The 23,000-nt window shown below is 46.9% G+C and overlaps 3 protein-coding genes across 4 annotated transcripts in view; 1 reads left to right on the top strand and 2 right to left on the bottom strand.

Annotated features, from left to right (window-relative positions):
- Positions 1–23,000, top strand: part of CLCN6 (chloride voltage-gated channel 6) — a 58,245-nt gene that overhangs the window by 28,678 nt on the left and 6,567 nt on the right. Inside the window, exon 23 of the mRNA XM_057430811.1 lies at positions 9,582–9,720. Within this exon, the coding sequence (XP_057286794.1) occupies positions 9,582–9,674 (93 nt within the window). The 3' untranslated portion in view covers positions 9,675–9,720. The remainder of the gene's footprint in view (positions 1–9,581; positions 9,721–23,000) is intronic.
- Positions 3,367–4,451, bottom strand: LOC130610742 (natriuretic peptides A-like). Of its 2 annotated transcripts, XM_057430819.1 has the most exons (3): positions 4,065–4,447; positions 3,661–3,937; positions 3,367–3,509 (listed from the first exon to the last, which is right to left on the bottom strand). In XM_057430819.1, exons 1-3 carry the CDS (start codon positions 4,173–4,175, stop codon positions 3,484–3,486), a joined length of 414 nt encoding a protein of 137 aa, XP_057286802.1. In that variant the 5' UTR covers positions 4,176–4,447; the 3' UTR covers positions 3,367–3,483. The 2 variants fall into 2 exon arrangements, with proteins under 2 accessions (XP_057286802.1, XP_057286801.1); XM_057430818.1 differs by lacking the exon at positions 3,367–3,509 and having other exon boundaries at positions 3,611–3,937; positions 4,065–4,451.
- On the bottom strand, positions 9,938–11,575 carry LOC130610745 (C-type natriuretic peptide 1-like). Its single transcript, XM_057430821.1, has 2 exons — positions 11,332–11,575; positions 9,938–10,245 (listed from the first exon to the last, which is right to left on the bottom strand). The coding sequence occupies exons 1-2, from the start codon at positions 11,428–11,430 to the stop codon at positions 9,940–9,942; spliced, it is 405 nt and encodes a 134-aa protein (XP_057286804.1). The 5' UTR covers positions 11,431–11,575; the 3' UTR covers positions 9,938–9,939.

The following is a 23,000-nucleotide window of genomic DNA, read 5'->3' as shown; positions in this document are numbered from 1 at the left end:
ATCCATGGGATTTCTTTACACTTCGATGGTAAGGCTTGACCTGACAGCAATAAAAATTAAAGAAGAGATGCTCAGATTCAGGAATAATCTTCTTGTGCCATCATACAAGATGCATCATACAACTTGCTCGCCGAGAACTTTAGCTAGATGGCTTTTGGTGTTTCTCAGCAAAGGTATTGGAGTCTGGCCCCAAGGGAGAGTGAATGGATTTGTGTGTATGTGCGTTCTGGGAAGGGTTAAACTGAAATGTTTAGTTTAATATATTAAAACCAAAGAGTATTTAGTTGTTTGCTTGAGAACTGGAGTTTTCAAGTTTAGCTAAAAGCTGCTATTGCTTAAATGAGAAATCGCAGAAATGCTGCTTTGCTTCAAGTTCGTCTTCCAGCGTTTCTTTGTGCATATAGTGCAACTAAAATCTCATCTTCTTTACAGAACTGCAGGAGAACTCTAAATCATGAAGCATACTGCTTATCCTTCATTTTCCTAATGTTACTTCTTATTCTAAACTGAAACAAGAATGACTATATGAGCAAGTTGAATATGTCAGTCTTGCAATAAATTTTTTCTTGTAATAAAATCATATAAAAGTCAAAAAACCTGACTTCTAATACGACTGATCTTGAAAGAATCTCCTGAGTACAGTTTCTAAGTAACAAGAGAACGATAAAATATTTCTCATGTCTTAAATGTGCTAACATGCTGTTTGTGCACGAACATGTGCACACCGTTCACATGATCAGCTACCAAAATTATACTAGAAAGGACATTCTCAAGGTTGTGAAGTCAAGCTCAAATGCTACTTTTCCCTAATACAGCTTCAAGTCAGCCCAACTCTGATGAATTCTGATGAACTCCTTTATTACAAGAGCAATCCCTATTTTTCCCCATGCTTTCTTTTGCAGTACATGGAGGCAGTACTTGGGTTTTATTATGTAACCTAACACATTCTTATTCTATGCTATTAAGAAAGGATAGCTTATTTTTAGTTTGTAATTAACACTCCCTAGTGCAGTGTGTGTATAATTCACTAATCAGTTATGAATACGCTCTTACAGCTGCTCTTGGGTGTGTGTGTTTGTGTGTGCCAGGGAGTAACTTTGGTAAACCGAGAAAGCATTAGAAGACGAACCAGAATTATTCAGTAATACTGAGTATCCAAATTAAGGTAACTTGATTTGATTTATTTATTTCTTATTTTCTTTCCTTTCACACCCCACCTGCTGTGTGAAAACACTCTGCTGCTTGTCGTTTTGCCCCAGAGCTCGCCACATCTGTAAAGCAACCCCTGGAGCACAAACCCAGCAGCAAAGAACCAAGGAACACACTATCAGTCATAGGTGTGAAGTATTTAGCTTCGAGTGCCATGTCCCTGTGAAACAATCTAATATTCCAGGATTGTATTCAATAACCTGCAGCCAGAGATATTCCTTTTTTTTTTCCCCTGCTTTGTTCCTTTTCCATCTTCTGTATTACACAGCAGATAAATGAGATGTAGCGGCCTGACTTAAACCGTGACAACACTTTTCTAAGGCAGGAAGATTTCTGTGTACTGTTTCACGTTCTTTGTGTGGAAGTATATGGATGGCATAAAAGGGCTGACCATCACAGTTTTTGCATTTTCAAAGCCAGATTCTGCCCTCTATTACCCATTGCACAGTCCTACCAAAGCAAATGGAGTGTAAAACATCAGAACTCAACTCATCATTGTTGGAGCTATTAAGCTCACTTGTTTCTTTGCCTGCAGTATCTTAGTATCATCACCTTGGCAAGATTAATGTGGACTTCAGGTGTTATAGCCTGGCAGTGAATAGTCATGACACAGCATTGCCTGTGCTCAGCTGGCTGTCAGTCTGGAAAAGCCTTTGTTGGGAGTCTTACCAGGACAGCAAGTTGTTAGAAAAAGCACTCTGTGGCTTGTTTTAGGGCTGGAAAATCGGCACATTTCCCCAGTAACACCCCAGGTTAGGGGATAAGAGATGCAGTGAGATGAGGCTCCATTAGAAAGCAGCCTCGGTTGCTCAGAGCAGAGAGGGAGACCATCAAGGGTGCTGCTAGCAGCCCCATGTGTTCCCTGTGGGAAGGAGGGTGGCCCATGGAGGGAGCTCAGCCCCTTCCCCAGCAGGATGGGCAGATGCCCTTGGTTTTCAGCCCTGTATGGCTGCAGACTCTAAGCCTCAGGGCTGGTGGATTCCTTCTGCGGGTAGATCTGATGCCCCCTTCCACTGCACGTCCTTCCAGGGGCGTCCATTCTACTGCCGTTTTACAGCTGACAAGTGCTAGTGCTGATTGCAAAGAGCCTTTGTAGTCCAGTTCTGAGGAGGAGGCTGGGCTTGGATTCCTTTCATCTCCTGGTGACTAAACCCTTTGCCAAGACTATGCCATACCCCACCCAAGCTCTCTTGCCCTGCCTTGCAATTCAGTTTGATTACGAGGGAAATGAAGAGATGAGCATAGGAAACGCAAGAGAAATGTAATAACGCCTGGTGCAGGGCATGCAGCACCGAGATCACAGGGCAGGCCGTACTGCAATTAAGATAGTTAAGTGATGCCTCACTTTTTCCATAGGGGAAGAAACTTTAATCGCAGACATGGATTGTTTCTGCCGCTGATCGGGATGCATTACTTCTGCGATGTGCTGCCCCTTCCTTTGCAGGCAGCACAGGCCTTTCCTCCCGCAGTTCCTCTGCAGCAGACTGGCAAAGCCTCCAGCCTTTATGTCTGCTTGGGGCGCCCTGCGCATCGTTCACAGCCTTGTCTTGGGAGGGGTGTGCGAGAAACCCGGCCTGGGGAGCGAGGGGCCTGCGCTGAACGCCAGGGCCATGAGTCGGGAGCGCGGCGGGGCCGGCTGGCGTCTGTCCCGGGTGCTGAACGCGCCCGCCCGCGGCCGCAGCCGCTCCGCGACCGCTGCAAGTGTGTTTCTAAAGCGCTGTAGCCCTTCCGTCCTCAGGGGCACCCACGGCCAAACTTGGCCCGCGGGACAGGGCCGAGTGTAGCACATCACCTGGAATTAACCCCGAGCCCGATGCCCACCTCCTGGGAGGATTCGCAGCTACTGGGTGGTGAAGCTGTTGGGAAAGGCATCCCGGTCTGGCTCCAGAGCTGGCATAGGGGCCTGGCAGGACCTCTTCAGTGAGGCGTGAGGGGCACTGGACTGATCATTGCCCTGGCAGCATGCAACCACCATCCTTCCTGCTGCTGCAGCCCTCGGCAATGGCTTGTCCAGACCGAGTGGGATGCTCTGACCGGGGTCGTGATTGAGCCTCAGGGCAGAGGGAGAGGAGCGCTCCGGGGGGGGTGTGGGGGGTGTGTGTGTGTCTGTATCTTCTGATCGTGTAACCCCCAAAAACTCACTCAGAAAAGACAAAGCAGGCTTTGTACAAAAGTTTAATGCCCCACACCCCACCGTGGCAGAGGCTCCAGGGATAGCCTGGCTGGCTGGCTGCTGGACACCGGCATGGAAGCGCCTGAGAGCCGGCCCTGGTTTCAGCTTCTCCCTCTCCTCCAGAAACCTGGGAGAGAAGAGCGGAGAGCTGCGGGGGAGCCGCTCCGAGGCTTTCAGCCGGGGACAGCGGCCTCTCAGCGGCTGCCCCGGCTGCCCCCGCTCCGGCGGTCAGGGCCGAGCTCCGGCTTCCCCCCGTTCCCTGCGCCGCGGGGACCTACGGGCTTTGTACTGGTTGCATCCCAGCCCCGTCTGCGCGCCGATCCTCTCCATCCTCGTCCCAAAGCAGCCGGAGAAGTGCCTCCGTCTGTAGGAGGAGAGGAGACTCCTCCACTGGCTCTGCCACCCCTCTGCCGGCAGTGGGGTCCCCGGCGGGCCGCCCTCCGGCCCCGAGAGCTCCCACTCGGAGCCGCCGTCCTCAGCCCCGGTGGCCGACTCGTCCTCCGGGCCCGATTCCCCTTCCTCCTCCCGGAGCTGCCCCAGCGCCTCCAGGAGGTCCTGGCGAGGGAAGGAAAAGGGAGGGGAGAAGGGAAGGTGGTGGAGGGGCGCTGAGAGCCCCGCTTCCGCCCGCTTCGCCCAGCCAGAACGGGTGCGATGATCGCTCCGGGAGCCCCGGCCCAGGTACCTGCAGGGACCGCAGCTCCGCGCCGTGCTCGCCACCGGCCGGCTGCGTTCCGGCCCACGGTAGGACGAGCAGTAGCAGCGAGGCCCCGCAGCAGAGAGCCGGGAGATGCATCCTATCCTATATCGTATCCTATCCTATGCCAGCTCGGCACCGTGTCGCTGCTTTGCCCATGGATCCCTCTCCTTATATCCCCACTCTCTGCCCGGAGGGAGCTCAGCTGCCTCCTGCCAGATCCCCGCAGGAGCCAGAGTGCCACACTCTGCCCCCCGGCTTCGATAAGGGAACTGGTTACAACTGGCCCCACAGGTGACCCTTCAGGAGAGAAGGGTCCCCTGAGTGCAGTGACTCCTCCAGAGGAAAGAGCTGCCCCGAGTCATCTCCTCCCCTCCTGGCAGCACTCATTTCCCCAGTGATTTCCTCCCCCTCCTCTCTCCATCCCTGTTAGGAAGGAGTTGATGCAGTGAAAGACCCTTTCTGCCTGATTGCTCTGCCTCACATCTGCAGGCACCCAGGAGCTGCGAGCTGGCCCAAGCAGGGTGTTGATTCCCCCTCCAAGGGGATGAGGGATAGGTCATTTCTAGTTCCATGGGGAGAGAAGGGAGGAAGGGGATTGGAAATTTTCCTCTGTCTGCAGCAGCTTCTAACACCTTTTTGTACCCTGTGTACTTATTTGTGTGCTGTGTGGATAGACCATGTCCTTAGATTTGGGTTTAGATTTTCCTTCCTCACAAGTTCATGTGATAGTGGGTCTTCATTTCCTCTGGCATTGTCTGCAAACCCTTCCCTCTATAGCTAAGAGGCACTAACCTTTTAGTGCCTTGAGCAATGGCATAGCTGATCACTTCCCTACAAACATTATTTGCCCTCCAGCCATACCTTGGCTGCAGCAGTGAATCAGTCACCACGCTCTCCTCATCCCACCACCTTTCACGTATATGATGGTGTGTTCTGTCCCTCCCCAGCCACGGGTCAGAGTGAGAAATTCCTATGGAACACATATTCTTTCCAGAAAGCCCAGGGGCCTTCCTCAAAGGAAGAGAATTTGTAGATCTTTGGGTTGATGCTCCCCAGGTAAAAGTCTTTGAATTACTAATGTAACAGGCAGCCTGTTTGTATACAACTCTCTTATTTCACCTCAGAGCCCTACAGCAGCTTCTTACTAACTTGCAGTAGAACTCTTGAGCATCTTTCATGTGTCAGTGGTGAATTTCAGCTATAAATGAGTACAATTTCCACTGGTCCTGGGGTGCAAATCAAGATGATCCTGTTAGATCCTAACAGGATGAAAGGCAGAACCCACGATACCTGGTGGGTAGAGCAGCTGACAGGGTCCTTTCAATCACCACCTGGGTAATATTAAAACAATGACACTAAATTTCTGCCTTCTGCCTTCCTTTGTTGCTTAGCCAGCACACTCATAGATCTTTTTTGTTTCACTTGATATGCAGTGATTTCTGCTTGGGCCCTTATTTTAGAGCTTGTCCTAAAGCTCAGCAAAGTCTTTTCTCTGAGTTCAGGGGGTTTTGGACCAATGTGCTGCATGAACAAGCAAAAACATACAGTATACTTTTCCATCTTCCCCCATTTTCTTCTCCTTCTGTTCCACATGTCTACCTGCAGGTGATATAATTTACCTTAGATTGGAAGCAAACTAGCAAGATCAGCTGGTGTGGGGCAATGATCTCTGCATCCAGCAGCCTTAACAGTTGGCAAGTGGGGCAAGTGGTTTTGTCTAAAGCATCCCAACAAAGAAGAATCTGGCAAAGAAATGAGGTGCATGTTTTGAAAGTACAGGACATGACTGAAGGAAGCTCACATCAGGGTTTGTGTTGCTACAGAATAAGAGCAGATGCTAAGGTGAGGATGTGCATCATCCTTGATTTTGTATGTAGTAAAGACAGACAGGAGTGGAAAGGGATTAAACAGTGTGAATGTACAGATCCCGTGTACAAGGGAAATAAATACAGTTTAGTCCCTTAGTGATAAACTAGGTAGACCTGAGTGTTGGATGAGAACCAATCTTGATTGCTGCCTAAAAACACTTAGAAACAGGTACCCCCAAAGCAGACACATTTGAGAAACGTGTCTTTCTGTGTACTAGCTTTATTGCAGGCTTTTGTCCTCAGCAACCTCTGTAATCCTGGTCTGTAAATTCACACACTGCTGCTTAGTGGAGATGGAAATGACACAGCTGAAGATGAGCTTCCCCCACCTGAGTGGTGTGCTAACTTCAAAGGTTAGCTTTGATTATTTAAATGCTAATAGAACTCAAATTACAACACACCTGGCTTCAGTCCTCAGGACCTAATTATGGAGCCTTTTATGTGACAGAAATGGCTCTTGCTTTCTGAAATGTGGCTTTTTAGAATGCTCACATAAAATGCCAGGTGATGGGAGGCACATTACCAGCTCAGCCTCTGTGGAACTGGAGCTCTTCTCTGTTTCTTATTCATCTTCTGTCGTTCTGTTCCTGAGTGCTCACAGCTCAGTCTTCAACCTCCTCTGACCTCTGTTATTTTATCTGCAGATAATTTCAACAACCCACAATTTATGTTTAGTTTGGTGTAGCTGAGTTTGGAAACAGGCTGAGGATGTTCAGGAAACCCTCAGCACCACTTGCCCTTCATAGATTTTCAGTGAGATTTCAACATCAGGAAGCTTTATGCCTGTTAGAATGTGCCTGCTCCTAGAGTTAGAGAACAAGCTATCAGACTCAGGATTATTAGGAAGGAGACTGTAATAACCTTCCCATTAGCACCAACAGTCACAAGATACTTGCTTTTCATTGTTTGACACCATAATGTCCATGGGCTGTGAGGATTACCTCTTCCACCATACAGGTTGCACCTGAGCCAGCCCTGAAGCTCATGTGCCTGAAGAAGGACTCTATATAAGGAAGCTGGATGCTTCCTGTCAGGTTCTCACAAGTAAGCATGTTTGCTGCTTCTTAGTGTAAGTCATTTGTTGTGGTTTGGGGGAAAAGAAGTGAAAATATCTTCCTGACTGTGTAAAGGTGTGGTAGGTTAGAATAAAGAATCAGAAAGCTCTTTGGTCACATTTGTGTGGGGCAGAGGTCTTTGTGTAATGGAAGCTGCAGTAAGGGGGGGTGTTATCTCTATGGCCTAGCAAGACTTCAGACTTCCAGCAGAATTTGCACATGGATTACTGTGCAGTTTATGGGGCTCCATCTGGAAAGGCTGCTCACACTGATTAGTTTTAAGTATTAGTTTTAAGACATGCAAATCCTGTCTATTGATATGTGAATTATGCTGAAGACTGATTTATTCTTTCCTTCTCTATTCCTCACTTTAATTCTTCATCTGACAGGTGAAATGTTTCCTTTTCTTGTTGCTTTGCTAAGGAAGAGCAATATAGTACAAGAGATTTGTTATTTGAGCTATTCCATTGTTCAGGAGCTTATACTCAAGGGTGCCTATGTAAGTGATGAGCCCTCTCCTTGCCAGCAAGTGTCTGTGTAGGGCCTTTTCACTCTTGCTGCTGCTGCTTTGTTATCACAGTTAACTTGAACAGAATAAGTAGCAAGCAGCAGAAGACCTAAGAAGACCTATTAACTAGAGAAGCCTTCAGGATATATAGTTGAATTTCTGTTCAGGATTTATGTTGATAACTTTCTAACTACTGGTCTGAAGAGGGAAATATTCTGGAGGGTGGAAAAACCATAGGCATGTAGAATTAATGGTGATGTCTTAATGTGCAAGGTGTAAAGAGTAAAAGATGGCAAGAAGAAAGAGAGAGCAGCTGTTGGTAGCTTGTGCAAGGGGAGAGTACCTCCATTAAGAAATCAGTCTGTTCTTACTGGTTTCTGAGAGTCAGCTCTTAAGTGTTGAAGCATATGCTTATGCGCTTGTTGTACTGATGTCCTCTCCAGATCAAGTCTGTGGCATCAGGGTGGAAGTTATGTATAGAAAATAGCATGATAGGTGAATAAAGCTGTCTTTAGTTTGGCTCTGAATAGCTCTCCAACAGGTCCTGGATTGCTTGCATTCTATGGGAATTGTGGTTAGAAGGAGCAGAAGCAAATCATGGTGTTTAAGTGCCTGAGGCAGGCTCAGAAACTAGACCTCTGGCTGCTTTGTGCTAACAGGCTTTCCTGATGCAAGCTGAACTGCCAGAGACTCAGAGCACATGCAGCCAGATGGTTGCTGATGAGCTTGCTTTGCATATATGTTTGTACTCTGTTGCAGTTTGCATCCAGGGCTCCAGTTAGGAATAGGCTTATTACCAGCATATTTTCTTCCAGGAGCATCTGTCTTGTGGGCAAGAGAATGGGAGGAGTACGACAGTATATCCCATCTGTCCGTTCCAAGCAAAAGGCTGGAAGTGAGCAGCTGGGCCTTCATTTGTGACCAATAGCATAGACACTGTGTGAGCAGAATCCTTGCTGATTCCCAGGGAGCTGCTTGCAGAGCTCAGCTCTCATCAAACTGGGATAGCGCAGTCATGAGACTGGCAAACCAGCCTTCATACCGAATTCCTTTGGCTCAGGTGGTTTGCCAAGTAGCTGTGCTCAGATTTGTTTGTAGTTAGATTCAGTGAATACTTGGTTTGCTTAAGAAATAGAATGGTCAAATACATGGTTTTTGGTGTAATCTTGACTTTTTTGTTTGAAAAATGCTTTGCAATGTCTGGATGTGCCTATGGAAGAGCAGGGTGCCCTCAAGCCTTCTTCACAGAATGGTCTAGTGGAAGGTGTCTGCCAATGGCAGGGGGTTGGAACCAGATGATCTTAAGGTCCTTTCCAAGCCAAACCGCTCTGTGATTCTGTACTAGTAAGAAGCAGTCATTTCCTCTGTCAGTGGCAGATCCAAATGCAGAGTAACAGCTTTCTACTGACGTCAGCTATACAGCTGCCCCTTTAGTTCAAATTGTGGTGGTCAAGGACATGGGGCTTTGTGTCCTGGTTTCTGATGACTCTGTTGTGCAAATGGCTCTATCTTCCTGTTATATTGATGTTTAGGCAGTACCTTAACTTCAGAATGGTTCTTTTGATAAAAAGAAGGATTTGTGAAATGCTGCTGAATTCGAGTGGGTTGTGCGTAACTGCAAACTGGGGCTCTGTTTCAGGCTCAGGAATGATACGTGAAAGAATCACAGCGAAAGTTGGAAGCAAATTCACCAAATTAGGGAAAACAGTTTATTATCTGTGCCATAACGAAACTTGTTTATTTATACATTTAGTGCACAACACAAATGTTTTCCATAATCAAATTTCAGATAGATGTTCACAAAATATTATTCTGATACAAATAGTCAGCACAGCAATGGTGTATTCAATTGGCCAAGTAATTCTGGGGAGAGAGGGGGTGCAGTTTGCTCAGTACATCATGTAGTAGATGGATTGGTGGAGCCAATATGAATAAGGGCTGAATATCTCACTGAAAAGCAACAGGTCCTTTGAAACCTCCAAGTCAGTCCTGTCAAGAAAGCAGAGGAATAAGTAAGATTAAATGGACAGGATTTCATGCATGGAAATTAACTGTTTTCTTGCTGTTCTAGGGCCAGGTTCAGCTCCCCTGTTCTGCTCAGAGTTTGATTGACACAAGCATCCCTGGGGAGCTGATGCAAACCTCTGTGATCTGCCTCCTGTGACAAGGTGACATGTGGATGGCTGACTCGGAGACAGGAGTGAAAGCAGGTAACAGAGATGTGGCATTCATGGGGTTTAAGTATACATCTGTTGACAGTGAATTCTGAGGTGGGTACAATTAGTAACCTGTGTGATAGGAGGGTAAAAGCTACTTTAAGGCACCTTTTCTTTAAAGCTGAATTAAATCTGCCCTTCTGCATATTTATGCAAGTTACACACTAACACATGGACCATGTGCTGCTTGCTTTCTCTTACCGTAGTAAGCAGTTAGCATCCCAGTCCACTCAGTGACCCAATTCTGTCCAGCTTGACACCAAAACAGCCCCTGGAGAGACCCTTTTTGCTTCTGCCTCGGTATCTGTGGGGTAAACTTAGGAGGCTGCTGAAGTATCTCTGGACAGCACTATCATCCATGGACATGCTCTCAGGCTGGTCCCTAGTGTTTTGAGTCCACTGGAATTCAGTGTCTTGCTGATCAAAGGGACCTCTTAGGATCATGTCATCTTGCTCATGCTCTGTCTCTTCTGAGAGCAGGGTATGCTCCAGGTCCTCATCTAGCAGCTTGGCTAGACCCTGAAAAAAAGGGAAAGGTAGATGATGGAGAGGGAGGAGAGGAGAAAAAGGAGGGGTTCTGGGGACACTGATTATGTTTGTATAAGCCAGACTCTGTGCTAAGTTTGGAGAAACTTAATTTGAACATTTAGCAGAAGGTGAAAGTACAGAAGTGATTTCTGAAGCTGATGATAGTTATCTTTAGTTTCTTCTGGTTTACCAAGCTGCTCTGAACTAAGACTGTATGCCTTCTCAGAGTGCTCTAAGGCTTTATGTTGTTACCATGTTCTATAGTTCTGAGCTGACAAGCTGCCATGTAAGTTTTTCCTGGTGCTGGGGATTTGGGGTATGGGATAAGTTGTGAAAGATGATGAAAGAGTCAAGAGTGAATAGGGAACAAGAAAACATGGTTGGGATCTTGGAATAATGAGAGACACTGCAACCACAGGAAACGTGCTGAAATTGGTGCTGCAAGGATTATATATTTCTTTAGAGATTGGAAGGTTGCATCGTATTTGGAAATGCCAGATCCCAAGTCAGGTAACTGAAATGTGCTTCCCTAAAGACTTGTAATTCCTGCGCACACAAATACATACAGGCACACACATGTACACACACTTCTTATGTTCTCCTGCTGGGGCACACAAGCTGGGACTGCATTACTGCACTGCTGAGCTGAGGAGGAGAGCATGCAGGTACAACCCATTCATTCCCTTTAAGCTTAAACCAGGGGCTTCAGGGAGGATCATGCAGGTGAGTGCTCTAGATCAGAGTCCTTCCAGAAAAGTTCCTTTTGCTCCAAAAGTTTATTGCTTCATTCAGTCACAGGATGACCCGAAGTTTGCAATCCCCGTATTGATTCTACAGGGAAACATTTTGCTTTCAATTGCTTCGTGTGATCAGAAATTTAAATCCAGTAATTGATTACATTAGTTTCTCTCCATTTAATAACTCTGTCTGCCCACCTCAGGGTTCCTGCTCTCATGATCTCTTTGAGTGTCTCCTCCTGCTTTAGCTGGCATTGGAAGAAATGGAGTTAATCTGCAGTGTCTCAGTCCTAAAGAAGCAGCAGCTTCTTTCAGTTCTAGTGAGCAGCCCATCACTTACCTGTAAGCTGGAAACGGGCCTGGCCATCGCCTGGTTTTGACAGACAATAAGCAGCAGCAGGAGTCCAGGGCAAAACAGAAGTTTCCAGTTCATCTTCATGTTTTGGTGTCTCTGATTCCTCCTCTCCTTGAGTCTCTCCCGTTCAGTGCTGCTCTTTGCCTCCAGCTACCAGCCTTTATATCTTCCTCCAACCCCTCCCAAGTCTACCTTTTGAGTTCCTGCCAGTGCAAGGATTGGTTTGAGGTTCCGATCTGTTTCCATCCTCCCAGGAGGAGGAGGGAGGAAATAGTTCTTTTTTCTGATAGCAAATAAAAGGAGCATTTTACACTTAGGCAATGCAGCATCATTCTGCTGCTGTGAAACTGAAGGTCGCTTGCAGCCTGCTGTCTTGGTGCCACTTACGTATGTCAGTTTATTTAGCTTAGTGTTCCTTGGGTTGACTGCTAAACTTCTCCTTTCCGTCTAGAGAAAAACAATTGTGAGAGAAGTATAAAGTGAGGAAGGAAGCAAATTGTATCCACTGCATATTCACCTAACTCCTTTGTCACTGTGAAGTACCAAATCAGATGGACAAGGGTCATAAAACACACTGTCAGAACTAAGTGTTATATACATGTAACACAATATGGCATTAGTAACGTATGAGATGAAAGAGTGTGATTTGGAGAAGGAGGGAAATCAGAGTCTTAAAAACATGACAAGTAACTTGTATTAGTTACTGGCCTGAGTGGCAGAGAGTGTGCCTGAAACCAAGATGACATGCACAGAAAACTTCTGCATGGCTGAAGCTGAGGAAGAAATTCTTCTTTCTTTTCCTCTGGATCCAGCTTAAAACGTTTCCTCTGTGTGTTCTTTTTCAGCTTATCATACACAATTTGTATTAAATCTGAAAGGAAGCAGAGCTGCAACAACTTTCTTACCACAGGTACAGTGGTAAGGACGTTAACAAGTGCAGGATCAGAATGTGGTTTTGATGGGGTTCTGTGGTTGTAGGTGGGGTGGTGGTGGTGGTTTTGGGGATGGGGGGAGGAGTTGAAATGAATTCAAGCACCAGCTTCCAACAAAATGAATTCAGTGCAATGGGGGGGGGAACAGAACAGGTTCTTAGCCAGGGTCTTAAGGGTATTTAAAGAAGTGTTGTTGATCAGACCTCTCTGTCAAAGCACCTGGGAGATGTGTGAATACCCTGATAAAGATGTACATAGATAACTGATTCTGCAACCTCCCTATCTGTTTCAGTGAGTGTTTTACTGGTTTCTGTACCAAGAAATGCCCTTTTTTCTCCTGTTTTGGAGGTAGAGAGGAAGAGCAGCAATAGAATCTGTTCAGTTGCATGGTTTGTAGGGGCTTGAAATTGGGCCTCAGTGAAAAATAGCCATGTTCTTGGCTATGCAATAATCCTGATCTTTCACCCCGTTTTTGAATACATGTGGTGCAGAAAGATAAAGGCCATCAGCTGGATCTGTATGGAGGAATGGAAATGAAGGGCCATCTGGCACTTTTCATCTCATCATGGAGGTTAAGAATCTTGTTGCTACCAAAAGATTGGAAAAAAAAAAATTTATGCTGTGCCAATGGGTTTAATGTTTTCAGTGGTTTTTCATCTGCAGATTGGTTCAAGACCTAATTGTTATGTCTTTAGAAATGGGTAATCTAAGGTGACAGCTTATAAGCATCTGTCTATGACAGAAAGGGAGGTCTGGTGTTATTACACTGTTGTTGTTTTGTTGTACTTGTTCCTGTTGATTAAAACCAGATTTGGTCTAAATCTTATTAGGAAATGAAATCATATATGATTCAGGAGTTCGAGGTGTGCAGTTTGTGGTGTAACAAGACAGTAAGAGAAGGTCAGGGCAGCTTCAGGCTTCTCTTCAAGCCTGGGGTTGGTTGGTCTGATTGGCTTGTCGCAAGTCTGCTTTATGTGGGTAATAAATCTTGACCTCAAAATCTCTGAACTTGGTTTGGGAGACTTCAGAATCGTCTCTCTGTTAACTGCTGGAAATACATGCACTAACACAGTCCCCATCTCTGACTATGTTGGTAAAGTCAGAATAAATAAGATGGGAAAGGACTTCTGGAGGTCTGTGTCAGGATCTCGTGCTAAAAGCAGAGCCAGCTTAGATCAAATTGCTCGGTGCCTTGTCAAATGGAGTTTTGAAACTGTTCAAGAAACAATGCTAATATTTAGTTGGAATTTTCCCTGTTGCAACTTGTGTCATTGCCTCTCATTCTAATGCGTTGGTGGATGCTGTCCGTGGGCAGAGCAAAAGGATGTTCCATCTCCCAAACAGTGACACTCAGTGTGTTTCTGCCTAACCTAGACAATGAGGAGAGCTTCAGTGCATCTAGTCAACAGCTGGGTTCAAATCAGATTTAGTGCAGTGGAAAGCAGTTAGAAGCAGAAAGTCATCCAGCAAAAGTCTCTGCTTTACATTGTGGATCTTCTCAGGGCTCAGAGTAGCATCAAAACTCTGAATATTCACAGCAATTGAAAACATTGCCATTAGGTGATGCAGTTAAGATACAGACTTCAACAGCAAACCAGTCTGTGAGAATGGAGGAACCCCTGAGGGCAGTAGAGAATACTTGGGAGACAGGAAGAAGCTTTGTGCCCATTTCTGAAGTGATTTGAGTGTTCCTTGGTATGGCAAATCCTCCATATAGGATGGAAGTAAGTATCAGGAAGAAGGCAGGCTGGCCTGTGGTGCTCAGCTCCAAAACTGTTTTCTAGCTTACCGTGACACATCCCCAGAGTCACAGTATGCCCTGCCCCTACTCCTTTAGTAAGATCACTTCTGATGCAGGAGAAGTATCTGCCTCATCTCTGCAGGCTGCTGGAAAGAAGCTGTGCTCTGAAGTTGATAGTGAGTGGCATGCTTAGATAGGTACCATTAGAGCACTGCTGCAGTAACTCATTATCCTTCTTCTTCCTAGCTCAGTGACCCCTTTCAGCCCCTCTCTGCCTCCCCATTGCTCAGGCCAGCATTTCCTGGCTCACTGCAGCTGGCTGAAAGGGCAGTGACGTGTTTGTAGCGCTTTTGTCAAAGTGGGGTCACCAAATCCTTGATGGAAGCTGGCACCGTGGGCCCCCCTTTATGAGTCATTAACATTTAGCTGTGGTATCCAAGCATTCGCCTGGTTGTCCCTCTCTTTTGCTCTCTCCTGAGTGGTCTGGTGACTGTGCTGAGGCAGGGTTCAGTGCACAGCATCATCCTAAGGCCAGCCTTGGCTGTAATTACCCAGCTCCAACTGCTCTGTTTGCTCTTCTTCATTGCCTTTTCCTTACATGATGTGCTGACAGGAAGGCCCTGGTGCAGCAGTTTTCCCTACAGAAAAGGGACCAGGCGCAGATGCTGCTGAGCTCATTTACCTGGTGTAAAGCTGGCACCTATACCCTGGATCTGCACCAGCACAATCCAGAGGAGAATTTGGTCCTTACCTCAGGCATGGCTGGGACTGTGTGCTCAGAGGAACTCTGATCTCCTAGTGCCTGTGATGGAGTATTTGTGGGGAATAAACCAAAGCCTGGGTACCAGGGGCTCAGAAGGAGCTTCCCTTGTGGGCTGGTCACCCATAGCAGCCCACTGCTCCCTTCCTCCCTGTCCACAGCACCTTCTGGGGGACTGTAAAGGCCAGTTGGAGGATAGATTCAGTGCTGCCACCATTCTTCTCTGGGGTCCTCAAACCCACATTTTGCCTTGGTCTGATCTGTTCTGCTCTCACTAATGCTCACTGATCTCTTTGATAGGGGTGAAGAGGGGATATTTTCCACTGTAGCCCTTTGGGGCAAGAAGGGGGTGTCATGCCACCTGGGGACAAGGAGGGCAGCAGGCTGGTGTTTAGTAGCAGGTCGTAGGTGGTTTTGGATTTGAGGTTTCATGGCAAAATTGTAACATTAGGTTTGTCAGGCAGATTTATCACATCCTGCTGGTGCTAATGAAGGCCAGCAGGGAAGCAGCAGTGAGGGAGGGGGTGAAATAACCTGAGACTGTGCTCACTGCTGGTCAAATGGCTGTCTCTGTATGCTCTGTCGCTCACAATTGCTTGCTAGGAGAGGAGTTGAGCCCAATTCTGATCTATGCTGCAGCAGGGGTGGAAACAAAGAAGCCACATGGAACTTCTGTATCTGACCTGTAGAATCCATGATCAATCTGACTTCCCTCGTCATCCGAGTGCCAGCACTGGGGGATAATATTGGGGAGACAAGTGCAACATTCACTGATTCACTGATGGGGGCTCCTGGCCCCCTTTCAGTGATGTCTCCCAAAGGAGGTTTTTCTTCATGCTTGAGGGCATATTTAGGTTCAATGGTCCTGCTGTGTGCTTCGATGCCCAAGATCTCCGACTTCACTCTGTGCTAGTCGTGCTGTAAGCTCTTTTGACACCTAGAGGCAAGCTGCTTTTCCCAAGGCACTTTAAGCAGAGTCCCACTGCACATGGCGTCCTGAGCTCTCAAAGGAAAAAGTGGTAATTGGTCAAGTTATAGCTGTAAATAATAGTCATAGAGTAATGTAAAGCAGGTTCCAACAGCTGGAGAGCTGGTATGAAAACCACAGAGGGCTTTTACAGGCTGTAGTACTGGAGAGGAGTCTCAGATTAAACATGGCAGGGTGATGGGAAGAAAAGAAGGGGGTTCTATTAGAGACATGTGAGAAGCAAGCAGGGAATGAAGGCCAGGCAAACACTGTAGGAACAGCTGAAACAGAGCTGAGGATTTCTGGAGACCCTGGTAAAATGGATCCTGAAGCAAACAGCAGAGGTGTCAGAGCAATGGCACGAGACTTCTGCTCAGTGCCTGGTGAGAGGCGGAGGCTTAAAGAAGTGCTCATGTTCCATAAATCCTCACCTGAATCTATGTTTTGGACTAAGCTTCATCTCTAGCAAGATGAACATCTTGCTGCCCAGTTGTTTTGAATGGTGGGAATACCAAGTTACTAGGCATGGCCACTGCAGTTGAAAACATGGATTAGGTGTGCATGACTTTAAACCACATGGGTCTGTTGTGGCTTCCCCCTGATCTTTAAGATGGTCCACAGAAATTCTTGGGCTGATCTTGTACTAAACTGTTCAGAATCGGAGTCTTTCATTCTTTGGGTTGTATTAGATACCTTCACTATTTGAACTGAGATCTAACTGGCCTACCTATTATTGCCTTGCTACAGAAAGATTGGATTTTTAGGTAGGAGCTTGGTCAGGCTTCAGTTCACGAAGCTGCAGAGCAAACAGCAGGTTGTACAGCTGGAAGCAGAGAGGATGCTACATTCGTCTGCGGTTCGTACCTTCTGACAGGAGGAAGCCAGAGAACCCTTGCTGGGCAGCGTGGGGATGACAAATCCCCTGTTGTTCCCGGCGATCCAGACGGTCATTCCTGTGGGATCCCACCTTGCCTCCAGGCTGCCTTTGTCGTTAATGAGGTGTGTGGTGACCTCTTCTGGTGAACGGAGGATCTGCAGCCAAGTTCCGTTCGAGCAAGCTCTGCTCGACAAGGAGAATAGCCGAGGAGCTGCGAGAGGTACATGATAGGTGTGTGATGTATGAATGCCTGTACATGATATTGGAAAGTTTGTATGTACAGCAGTGTCAGATGGTCTGGTGGGTGGCTGGGTTCAGATCCACCTCTACATATAGTGGTTGATCTGGACTCTCCTAATGGGTTTTGCAGGATGCGAGTTTCTATCAGAAGAGGTGGAATTGGGAAGGACATTTCTAAAGCATTTTGGCTGCGGTAACATTAGCCAGGATTTTCTTCGCAGCCTGCCTTATCCTGGAATAGCTCAGGGCAGTGTCAACAGTGCCCATTGATCCGGAAGGTTTGCTAGCCAGCAAGCCAAATAAAGGGCAAGAGGTCACATATCCCATTGTGCTATTTATTGCTGCATGCCATGTGTCAGGATGGAGTGTGCAGAAGGAGAAGCCATTTCTAGAAATGGCCAAACAGCTACAGGAATGAAATGGCATCTGTCCTGGAAGTTGCTGTGGTTGTTTACGTCCCCCTCCCTTCCCTAACGGACTGGTGATGGACCTAAGAATAACTTGACTGACTCAAAATGTAGTCATTACATAGAGCCTGTCCTCCACTGAACACTCTGTAGCTTTACTTCAGCCCGTGAGAGACTGGCGCTGAATGCTCCATCCTTGGTGGTGTTCAAGGCCAGGTTGGACGAAGCCTTGGGTGAGATGGTTTAGTGTGAGGTGTCCCTGCCTATGGCAGGGGGGTTGGAACTGGATGATCTTAAGGTCCTTTCCAACCCAAACTATTCTATGATCCTATAACCTCAGTTTTGTATTCCCAGAGCAGGATCCCAGCTGTTCATTAGTCTTGACACATCTTAGACCCGTGGGCTTTCCTCGTCTAGACAGGTAGGTCCCTGCCCTTTCAGAGCAAGGAGGTAAACCATCTCTGGTTTTGTTTGGCAGACATTTACATCCCTCTTCATTGATGCTTCTCATCAATTCAAGCACAACTGGACACTCGCATGCACCCACACTTGCACACTAGGTTTAAAAGGCAAGTTCTTCATGTCACAGTGCTGCAAGCACTTTGTTGTGCCAGGGAGACTGGGGGTCTGCAGTGGATGCACATTAGGCTATGTGTGAACAGAAAGAGGGCTCCTTCCTGCCTCAGATGGATGAGCTGCAGCGGGAGGAATGCAGCCTCATCCAGAGCTTAGCTAAGCTCCTCTTTCTTAGTAACTCAGTGTAGCTATGGGGACTCTTATCAGCCACTGTTCTTGATTTGAGAACCCTTCTTTGTTTTCCCAGAAAATACTCACTGTGTTCGCCAAGCTTCTGGAAATAGCAGCATCCTTTTGTGGTGGAGGATGGCGTGGCCTTGGGCCAGAGGGGCAGGATATTTTAGCTGTTGCTTGTCAGCACAGCAAGATGGGCGAGTAGTTTCAAAAACTAACACTTCTAAAGCTAAGATAAGGTGCTCAGGCTACAGGGCTGGAGCCTGTGTTCATGCTTGAGATAAACTCCACTGTCAGCGCCACATTCACACCTCCCCTGTCACATTAGGCACCCCATGGTCCTGCCTTTCCCACTAGTCACTTGCTACAAAGCCTCAGCACAGGAGGATCAAGCCCTGTGCCTTCGTCTACAGAGTCCCCCGGGGCTGCATTGCTCCATGTGCCCTTGTGGTGACATTGAGGTGGCTAGAGGAAATACTGTGGGTCCCAATAGACTTGCCACTGAGGATTGTCACCCTTAACTTTGGACTCAACCACTTCCTCCGTTGCTGTCTGCCACCAGAAATGGGGGGACTAGCTGTATGCCAGGGCTTGTGGTGTTAGTTAGGGGATGTACAGTAGTGGGGTTACTTCCTTGTGTGGACACAAGCGCCAAATGTGCTGTCTGAGATAACAGATGGGGTGAAGGCAGTTAAATCTGGCTGTGGATGCTGAGGAAAGCAATGCCTTCACTCCAGGGTACTTCCAGTTTCTCTCTCTTTCTCTCTCTGAAAAAGTTGATTTTGAGTGAAGTGTTTAGTGACTGTGGGCTGGTCAAAGTTATTCTGGAATTACTGGATTCCATTTAATTAAGTTCAGGGAACAAAAGACAATTGTGTTAAGCAACTGAATGGTGCCAGAAAGCTGAAACCCCTGGGGCTGTGCCAGTGGGTAAAAGAATCATTCCTTTAACCAAAATAGTTTAATCACTGCAAAACGAGAGTTTAAACCTAGCTTCAGGATGAGGACAATATAGAGTTCAAACGTTTCCTCCTACATGTATGGTGTCAGCTTCAGCTCACAAGAGTGCTCTTCATAAAAGTAAGGTGAAGCAGGCCCCCACTTCTCCAGTGGGATGGGGAAATGAATGGAGTTTTTCACCAAGGTGAAGAGATTCTCTGTTCATTGAGTGATTGGAGAGTTAAAGTTGCTACTTTAGTTAACATGACTGTCAACCAGATTGAGGAATCTGTGTCACTGTTGATCAGATGGACAGCTACAGCTTCAGTTCTCTCTCCCTCTAGGTGTTTCAGTCCAGACCTGGACATTGCTAGTCCTATTTACAGGAAACAATGCTTCAGTGCTTTCCAAAAGGTGGGAGAACTCTGCAAAGGGCCTTCATTTGAGCACTCAAAAGCCATCTTTGAAAGAGCCCATCTTATGAACAGTTGTGTATGCTGTAAATCCTTAACTGTGTGAAGTTAAAACCAGCACACTAGTATGGCTCCTCTTTGCACAGCTGAGAGATGCAACAAGACTTAGGAGGTAGAAAATGCTTTTAGCGTCCCTTGCCCGCTGGAGATGCTTCACATAACTTCTGCATTGTTGGACCGAGAGGATTTGTTTTACCATGTCACCTCCCTGAGGATAACAGCACATTTTTTGCCCTAGTGTTGAAGTGTGAAGACCATTGTGAGCCATGACATCATATCTCAGGCTAAAGCAGATCAGGAAATGACCAAGAAGGCCTAAAATATTGGCCATGGGAAGAGTGAATGGAGGAGAGAAGGGATGTGATACAGCAACATTCTTTAGCCTAGATAGGTCAGATGCACCTGACAAGTGTAATAGGACCAGGAGATCTTTCACACTTTAGCACATGATGATATTTTAGTGCAGAGAGATGGCTTGTGAGAGGCAGAGGTGAACTAGGGTGCAAATCCACTAGATAACATGCTAGTAAATCAGAGCTGCCCTTAGACAATAAGGAGTAAAGGTATATGGACCTGAACAGATAGGCTGCTCTGAAGCTGACCTTTCTTTAATTCTAGGAATAAAGTCTGGGACCCAGTCTCTAACCACAGCTAGAGAAATAGTTCCCTCCAGGCACATCAAAACTACCAGTGAGTCTTATACACATATTAATGGCTATGGCTTTTTGGGGTGTGGAAGGGAAGGAAGGTGGTAATAGGAGAAAATCACCAAACTACATTTTCTGGATCATGTAATGTTTTATGCAGAAAGAAATCATTATAAGCGTTGGTTCATAAACTGAATGGTTGCCACTGTCTCTGAACTGATGTAAAGCAGAAAGGGATTAGTCAATTCAAAACAACAACAGCAAATAAAGGGGGAAGGGGGAAGTTTGTAAAGTAAATTACCTCTGAGGTCTTGCTCAGTGGGGTACAAAGCTGAGGGCTTGTTTTGGTTCCAAGGTTCCAACAGGCTTATCACTGCAGTTCGAGCCAAGACAAACCTTCAGGCTGGGTCACGTCAGTCTCATTTTGCCCGCAGAGTAGGAGGCCTTCATTGCAGCCCAAACGGAGCTGACTCACAGACACATCCCATGCTGTCTTGCTGCTGGTTTTGTGAATCATCTGCTCTCTAAATTGCTAGAGCACATTTCTCTCTCCTTGTTTCCTTGTGTCAAGCATTGAGAGCAGGATGATCTAAACTAAGATTTAGGTGCCTTTAGGTGTTTTATTCTGTAATTGTATGGCAGACAGGATTGACCAATGATTTAAGTATTGCTTTGAGAAGTGGAAATGGGCATCACTTTCAAGATCTTGTCTGCAATCGAAACAACTGGTTGTGTCTGTGTTTCTCCTCTGCACAAAGGGTGTATAATGCTTCCTTGGATGTTATGAAACTAGGTTGTTGCTCTGTAATCACAGAGGCAAGAATGAATCGGAGCTTCTGCAGATGCTCAGTAACTGCCTGATGACCAGAAAGCTTCTGCTGGAGGAGAGAGGCTGCATTTAAAACTTCTGTACCTCCAAACTGTACCACTGTGTGGCTTTCCAGAGCTATTTTTTGCACATCCCTAATCATTATACTACTGTACTTCAAACCTCAGAACAGATCCTACTTGTACAGGTCAGAGAGCTTGATTTGGTACCCCTTAACTAGCTTCAAAGCGAGTACCTTCATTGAGACAACAAAATATCCCATCCCTCCAGGCTGAGCTTCTAGGCCCCGTGCCCACCCATTTGTTCCCTAATGATCCTGCCAGCTCGAGGCGTCGAAGCACAAGTGTCAGTGAGCCATGTGTGGAAGGCTGAGAGTGCAGAAGGCAGGAATTCCTGGAGCGGCGAGAGGAGGGTGGCATGACAGGAAGAGGAGGCTGATACTTGGCTGGAGAGCCCATCACAAATAGTGCAAGAATAACAGCTCTGTGTGGTGGCTGCAGATTCCCTTATCTGGGAGCGGGGAGCGGGGGAGCCTGTCGACACCTCTGCCTCGCGCCCCGCTCCTCTCCCAGCCGCCTGCAGATGCAGAGTGGCTTGAACAAGTTCCAGGGCTCTTCCCAGGGCCCTGCAGCGCAGTGCCGTTGGGCAGCCAGGTGACATCACTGCCACGAGCCGCTTCCTGTGTCACATTCCCAACTGGAGAGCCTCTTGCCAAATCCTCGTCGTTCTGCACAGTCTTTTTAGGAACAAATAGTCTAATTTTAGCCTGCCTGCCACAGACACCTTCCTGAAATAGACTCTGACTCTCTCCTGCCTTGTGTGCGTTCTTGAGGGTTTAAAAACAAAATCTCTGGTCCTTAGAATCCACAGTTAAAGCCTCTCTCAGCCTAAATTTGGGCACTAAGAAATACTGAACAGTGCAGTGGGGAAACTGCTGTCGCTGTTAGACCCATACTGAGCTCAGCAGGACGGGAATGTTCCCGAGGCAGACACTCAGGTGATGCACATCACAAAGTTGTATGGAGCTGATCCAACATGGATGAGTTGTTCTGTATTGCAAGGACTTTGTAATAGAATTTGTTTTCCGCACTGTCTGCACCCAGATATGGCATTTAGAAGTATAGAGAATGGACTCGCTCAGTGTCTGCTGTGATTTGCTTAGGACAATTGCTCTCATCACCGTCCTTTCTTTTTGGGGGCTAACTAGATGAACACTGGTCCAGGAGTCAATAAACTGTGGTTCTGATCCCATAGCAGAGTCAGTTTGTATCTGTCTGGGCTGTCCTTGAAGGGCATGTGCAGCAGTGACCTGCTTTGAGAACAAGTGAAAAGCTCTTATACGAGAAGTAGGAATTACCATGGATTGAGGACAAGGAGCCCAAACTGCCCAGAATCACTGGGGTTTTATGCTCCTGCCTTTTGCTGTTTCCATGAACTAGAATATGTAAGCTCTTGTTCTGAAGGATCAATGCAAACCTCAACTGCTGCTTTTAATTAGTGGAGAGCAAAAAGCCACATCTTTAAAGAACTCTAAATAGGAAAGGAAAAGGCATTTCCAGGCAGCTGTTGTCTTTGTGTCACTCTCTTGGGAATGATACACTCCCCCCCCATGTTCCTATAGCCCTGCTAATTAAGCAGCTCCTTGTATCTGCAGGTCAGTTGATCAGCTGATGGACTCCCTGCAGTCTCCAGTGCACCATGTCTTGAAGGATAAATAGGAAAAGGCAAAAAGCCCTTGGGTATCTAACTAGGTCCCAGCCTGACTTATCCATGGGGCCTTTTCTGAGCAGTTCTGATAATAGGCACAATAACAAAGCACAATAACCCCTGAGGCTGTAACCTGGGGCTTGCCAGGATGGTTGGGAATATGGCCCGGCCTCTGCAGGGTGCAAAGCTGTTAGCCAGGGGAGCTTCCCAGCTTGCCATCATTCAGCTGAGGACTACAAGTACTCTTGGTTCACATAAGGTACATGCAAAGAGGCTGGTGTTATTGAATACTTGAAAGGCCAAACCCCTGGCACCTGGCTGCAGCTGGGCTTTAATGGATGAGAACAAAAGTGGCAGTAGGGCTTCATGTGCTGAGCATCCCAGC

Source organism: Pezoporus wallicus, unplaced genomic scaffold (genome assembly GCF_028554395.1).
Source record: "Pezoporus wallicus isolate ANWC-B61680 ecotype Strahan unplaced genomic scaffold, APGP_CSIRO_Pwel_v1 contig_11693, whole genome shotgun sequence".
Lineage (NCBI taxonomy): Eukaryota > Metazoa > Chordata > Aves > Psittaciformes > Psittacidae > Pezoporus > Pezoporus wallicus.
This window is presented reverse-complemented; position numbering and strand designations above follow the sequence as displayed.

Bases quoted from the DNA above. Each gene is read 5' to 3' on its own strand.
- LOC130610745 (XM_057430821.1), bottom strand. From the start codon at position 11,430: ATGAAGATGAACTGGAAACTTCTGTTTTGCCCTGGACTCCTGCTGCTG. The intron at 10,246-11,331 runs GTAAGTGATGGG...CCTTTTTTTCAG, and splicing joins GGCCCGTTTCCAGCTTACAG to GGTCTAGCCAAGCTGCTAGA.
- LOC130610742 (XM_057430818.1), bottom strand. From the start codon at position 4,175: ATGCATCTCCCGGCTCTCTGCTGCGGGGCCTCGCTGCTACTGCTCGTC. The intron at 3,938-4,064 runs GTACCTGGGCCG...TTCCCTCGCCAG, and splicing joins CGGAGCTGCGGTCCCTGCAG to GACCTCCTGGAGGCGCTGGG.